Genomic DNA, 6,056 nt, shown 5'->3' with positions numbered 1-6,056 from the left:
TACTAAAAATAATAATAAAGCATGGTATCAAATGCCCAACTTCATGCGTGTTTACACATGTAAATGCCATTCTTGCTTTCCTACTTTTTCATTTCCCCCGTAATAATTCATTTGTATTGTAGTATTGTTGTTGATGTTACACTTTATTCTGTTGAATGTATAAAAAAATATCATCTGCGAAAATTTCTCTTCATTCCCTCTTGAAGAGGTGACTGACTTCACTTTTTTCTTTTTCTTTTTTGGTATATACTGACTTCACTTTTTATACTATGGTATTCGTGGTTCACTTTTTCTATACCAATACTAAGGTATTCGTGGTTCCCTAATCCATAAGTTTTAGAAATTGAATTGTAAAATATGAACTTTTGGAACCGACCAAACTAGACCAGTCTTGTTTGTATTAGTTCAATGAAATCCTGGTTTGTTGCATTCTAATTCCTACCAATGCATCTTAAAAACCAATACACGTCATAATATCTTACTAATAGAATTAATCTAAGTCATAGTCTAGTACCTTTGTGTATGCTTATGATTTTGATTTATTTAAGATTCAATCTGAACTCAAATTGTTAATTGAATCATGCAAACCTGTTTTTGTAAAATATTGAATCAAAAATTGGCTTCGTTGGTTTTGTTCAATTTTTTACAAAATAATAATTTTTTTTTTGTAAAACAAGTAATTAGGATCAGCGACATACTAAGTTCCATTTATCGTTGGGCCAACGGAGCTTGTACTTCTGTGATTGGGAGGGATACCATTTCGAACTATAGTATTGGTGATTGCTATGTAAAATCTCATTCGAAGCTGACTCGGGCAAAATTTGTTGACGTTTAGTTGAGTTTTGAAAATTCGTAAATCATGCTACAACTAATTCCTCCGATTTAGTTTCAAAACATAATTATTTGTGTCAGAAAATTAATTTTTATTTAATCTAATATCAAGTATTTTTTTTACCAAATCGTATTTAAGATTTAGGAAAAATATTTCTCCTCCGAGAATAAGTTATATTCTGCAAGACTGCAACCCAAAACGTGGGATTAAAAAAACAAATACAGGGCATTTTGATTTTTTTTTTTTTATAACAAAATGGCCATTAATTTTTTCTCCAAATCCTAAAACAATATTATTTTAAAGTTGCAGGTCGCAAGCATTTACAATTTAAATTTATAATTCTTATACAACTCTCAGTTACCCAAACTATTTAGTGGATTCAAATAACAATTATTTATTCAAATAAATAAATAAAATATAAACGGTTTTAATTTCTACTTGGAAGTTAAAATATTCTTGGGCCTGGCCAACGGTCAAATATTTACAGTCACGGCACTTTTTTTGTTTATAGTTAAAAATTGAAAATATATATTGGAGACTGTGCTTCATGTGTATAAATTCGATAATTTATTGGTTAAAGTAATTATTCATTTAAGGACGTAAACAAAAGGTCTTTAGTTAGACTAACCAAACTTTTAAATGAATTGTTATTTGTGTGTGCATGCAAACCAATGTGCGTTCCAACTGGTACATAAGCCAACATGACTTATAATTTATTCCACACATTAATAACATCAATACAATTAAAACTTAACAAACAATTCACTATTTTGCATGCCACCATAAATCACTTCAACATCTCAACTCACCATACAAACTTAATTCCCACATTTAGTGGTATAAAGTTTACAACAAATAAATTATTGTGTCTCTTCTAATTAGTTCTCCTGCAGTTCTTCCTAATCTCCCCTTGTGACCCAGTTAAGGGTTTATTGTTTCCCATCTTAATCATTGCATTAACAAAGTCACAATCAAAGGCCTTATTATTCTTGCTGTATGTTTTAACAAGTGAATCAGTAGATCCACCATTGAAGAGAACCTGATCAGAATGTAAGAGACCCCTATTGATGAGGAGGTTCTTGTAGTACTTGTTATCAAAATGATTAGGAGTTCTGAAATCTAGATTTGCTAGATTGTTGTCTCCTGAGCCACTAGTCCTTGGACAGTTCCTCTGCCTTGACTTAGCAAATGAACTATTAATGTTGGTCTCATTATATATGCGATTTCTGAAACTAGTACACCTTGCTTTCCCAATTGTGTGAGACCCTGAAACCACACACAAAACATCATAAATAGAATTTTTCAATATCCTCACATAGATACACATATACGAGGGCTTGTCTTGGAGTAGCAATAAAATTATTGCTTGTGATAAGAAGGTTATAGGTTCGTGTCTAGAAAAAAACCTCTTTACACGAATATACGGCGGCAAGACTGCGTATAATCGACATTCACTCCTACTCTTGTTTAAGATTATTAAATCGCAAAACTATAATGTAACTATTATTTTATTTGATATATAAAATTGCTTGTTAATTTATTTTCTAGTTGTGCATGAAATTAATATGAATGGTAGTTAGTGCTTAGTTTCATTTATTTTCCCGGACATTGACATATCATGGATGGTAGACATATTTTCTCAGTTGGATAAACATGCTTTTCTTTTTGCTTAACTGTGTTGTTATGGAATCACATGACCTTAAGTTTTAATAAAGGACTCAATATTGGTGGTTGTTTAAATGTCACATCCTGATCCACCTTGTAAACAAATGGGTTTTATTTAGAAATAGTCGTATAAGAGAAATTTTATCTTCTACTCTCATTTCGATTTTCGTATTCTATTTTTTTCTTTTTTTTAAAATAAAAAAAAAAGTGAATTCCACCATTTGTTGTAAGAGTAGGAAAGAAGATTTATCTTATGTAACATAAAAAAATAAAATCCTAAACTTTATTAGGAAAAAGTAGTGTTATAAAAAACAAATCATATTATTAGAACATGTCCCCTCAAGACAGACAAAAAGGATTAATGGTTTCACATATAATGGAAGAGAGATAAAAAAAAAATGAAATACCAGATAAAGCAACCATGTCCTTGGCAGAGAGCCCTTGAGCTTTGAAGGTTGAGATAAGGATGCTTAGATTAGATGTAGGAGCTGGAATCACACCAGTGTTTGCAGCAGTGAAATTTGCTGTCGTTGAATCCCTTCTTCCAAGTTTAACATTCCAAGAAGGTCCTCCAAGCTGTAGAATACAACAAAATAAACCAACAGAACAAATAAATATTTTAATAAGGACCCTTATGTCAGAAACAACTAATTAGTCAATTATGTTAAGAAAATTAGTGATAAAAAAAGTTGATGAAATTCATTGTTTAGTGGTTGGTTTTGTTTGAACTCACGATGACAACAGAGTCACGAGAAGTAATGGCCAAGATATCAGCACATGACACCACACCGGGGCATACTTGTTCCACCTTAGATTTGATAGCATCAATTACTTCAAAACCTCTCACAGAATTGTTGTTCGGAGCTGCAGTTTTCTCTCCTTTGAAAGTTGAAGTGTCATCAAGTAGTAATGACCCATCACAACCCTGTTTCCAAGCACCATCATGCAACAAGTCAATTAATTATAGAGAAACATTTTACAAGGAAATCTGGTCCATGACCAATGACTTTACCATAAATCCGAATAAAAAATGGTGATATTTTGAAGCCTTACTAGGCAAAGGAATTATTTAGAAGGGTGCATTGCTAAGGAGAAATGAGATGCATGGTCAAAGGAAAAAGTAATTTTCTTTTTAATCATAGATATTTTATGTAAAGCTGGTTTTATGTTCAATTCTTTAATGTATAAAAAAATATAGATATTTTATGTAAGGAATTCATTTTTATTTTCCTCTATGGAAAAATGTGGATGTTAATTGTTAAGGAATAATATTATTTCACATTCAAAATTTCAAAGTGTCATTTTTTAAGAGAAAATAAAATAAAATACAAAATATCAAGTGGCGGCATTAACCAATGGGACATAGTTTCATTAATGCATAGTCATAGTGTCAAATTAATGCACTCTGTAGAACGTGTTCCTAAAACACACAAAACAAAAGAAGTGGGGTGCAATTCGGAATGTCGCATCATTCAGTAACAAATTATTGAACGAAAGAAAAACACATCATCATACAAATTGCCAGTAACAACTAAAAAGAGTTATATATGTACTTATTTGTCGTGAGATCTTAAGTTTGGAAATATTTTGAAACCCAAAGTTAAGTTTTGCAAGATGATACATGGGATATGTTTTTCTCATGTTGTATTAGATAAATTGTCAACACAGGGTAGGATTCATTTTTTTCTTTCTCTCTCTTCTTCTGAGTGAGTCACACTCATTTTTGTGTGAGTTGCATGAGATAAATTGTCTCATGCAACATGAGAAAAACATTTCCCATGATAATATTTTATTTTATATTATAGAAAAAATATTAATCCCGTAAAGAAAATTATATAACATGCAAAAGTTAGTTGAATAACTAATCTAGCTGAAAAGAAAAATAAAAACTTAGGATCACAGATTAGGAGAGTAAATTACATCAACAAAGCAATCATGGAAAAAGAGGCGAAGGAGAGATGCTCCCATGCGACGTTCTTTAGCCACAGCAGTTTTAACAACAGATTCTACAGCGTCGAAAACCTTTGGACATTTCTTAGAATAAAAGTTCTCAGAGAGTTGAGCTGAAGAGGTCCCTGTAAGAAGCAGGAACACAGCTAATGCAACAATAGCTGAAGATAATGAAGAGAAAGAAGAAGAACGAGAAGAAGAAATTGCCATTTTTTTTCTAGTGAAGCTACAGAAGATGAGTAGCTATAGTGTGAGAAACTGTGCATGTGAGAATCTCCAATATATAGACAAAGCATGAAGCTGGTAACTCACATGCACCCTCACCTAATAATTTAAGGGTTTTATGTTTATCATGTAACACGATATAACATCACTTTCCTACACACACATATTAAAGAGGTGGGGTCCACATGTTTTTCTTTCTCTTTCATCATTCTATTTTCTCTCTCTATTTTTTGTGTGTGTTAGAAATAACACTTAAATCATGTAACATAACACTAATAAAATCCATAATTTAATTAGAGTGGAACCAACTAGAGCATTGTTATAATGTGGATTTATTTGACCAATTGATAAGGATTGAAGGCTTTATTTATTTTTTCTATAAGTTGGGAAACACAAATTAATATGGTGTCCATGCTTTTGTTTTTAAAAAAAGTTTAGGTCCTCATTTGTTGCGTAGCTGCTAGGAAAGAACATGCTAAAGTTGACTATTAAAAAGTTGCAAAAAGCCCGTGCTATTTATTTTATTGTTATCAAGAGAAATGCCACTTGTATTGCAATTATATAACTGATATTATATGTTATTATATCAAATAATTTATAGATTAGGTTATCGGAAAAAGATTCCCTAATGAAATGGCTTTTCATGATAGATCTGGCTAAAAGAAATTGGATGTCAACATGTGGTGATTTTATTTTACCCATGCACGTATAATTTTTTTTTTTTTATATTATTTATGGGTTCATCAATTGCTGATTAATTCAATTAAATTGAGCTGAGTAGGATTATATAACAAAGTTTTTTTGACTAAGTTTTAACACAATTGTAGGAACTCGAATTCAATATCACACATTAAGTTAAAATAATTTTTTATTAATTAAATTACGTGCTTAATTGTTGATGCAGGTATAATTAACTTGCCCAGTTAACGAAGGAAGACACCGTTATCAGACTCAGACAATTAGAGTCTCGAGGTTGACAAAAAGGTCACACGACCCAATGTATGCTTTTCTCCAACACAAAGTATATTAAATCACTAGGAGACTGTGCAGGCGAAGTTCAAAGAGGAACAAGAAGAAACTCCAAATAGAGCTCGAACATACATGCAACATACCAATTCCAGTATAGAAAAATGTAAATTACAAATTAATCAACTTTCTTAATTTATTAAAAATGGAAATTTGGTCCTGTAAACGTTTTGACTTGACGTTTTTATATTTATAGCAGACGATAAAATATGTGAAATAAAAAATAATATCAGTTGTTATAAATTTCCTTGTTTACCTTATCTTGTTTGGAAAAAACAAGTATCATATTGTAGGATAATTCTCTTGTCATGTTATAAAGATAAGATCCACCACTTTTAAAATAAAAAAAATACAGCAC

At 31.0% G+C, this 6,056-nt stretch overlaps 1 protein-coding gene across 1 annotated transcript; it reads right to left on the bottom strand.

The window, feature by feature from the left end:
- Positions 1–1,647: 1,647 nt before the first annotated feature.
- LOC133308302 (peroxidase 4-like) lies at positions 1,648–4,657 on the bottom strand. Its single transcript, XM_061508917.1, has 4 exons — positions 4,418–4,657; positions 3,231–3,422; positions 2,905–3,073; positions 1,648–2,098 (listed from the first exon to the last, which is right to left on the bottom strand). The coding sequence occupies exons 1-4, from the start codon at positions 4,655–4,657 to the stop codon at positions 1,707–1,709; spliced, it is 993 nt and encodes a 330-aa protein (XP_061364901.1). The 3' UTR covers positions 1,648–1,706.
- Positions 4,658–6,056: the final 1,399 nt, after the last annotated feature.

Source organism: Gastrolobium bilobum, unplaced genomic scaffold (genome assembly GCF_033153095.1).
Source record: "Gastrolobium bilobum isolate Gb01-03AN ecotype WA unplaced genomic scaffold, APGP_CSIRO_Gbil_v1 utg41985, whole genome shotgun sequence".
NCBI classification, from domain to species: domain Eukaryota; kingdom Viridiplantae; phylum Streptophyta; class Magnoliopsida; order Fabales; family Fabaceae; genus Gastrolobium; species Gastrolobium bilobum.
The sequence above is the reverse complement of the archived record's forward strand: the minus strand, read 5'-3'. Positions and strand labels throughout refer to the sequence as shown.

Bases quoted from the DNA above. Each gene is read 5' to 3' on its own strand.
- LOC133308302 (XM_061508917.1), bottom strand. From the start codon at position 4,657: ATGGCAATTTCTTCTTCTCGTTCTTCTTCTTTCTCTTCATTATCTTCA. The intron at 3,423-4,417 runs GTAATTTACTCT...GCTTGGAAACAG, and splicing joins TCCATGATTGCTTTGTTGAT to GGTTGTGATGGGTCATTACT. The intron at 2,099-2,904 runs GTATTTCATTTT...GTGTGGTTTCAG, and splicing joins GGACATGGTTGCTTTATCTG to GGTCTCACACAATTGGGAAA.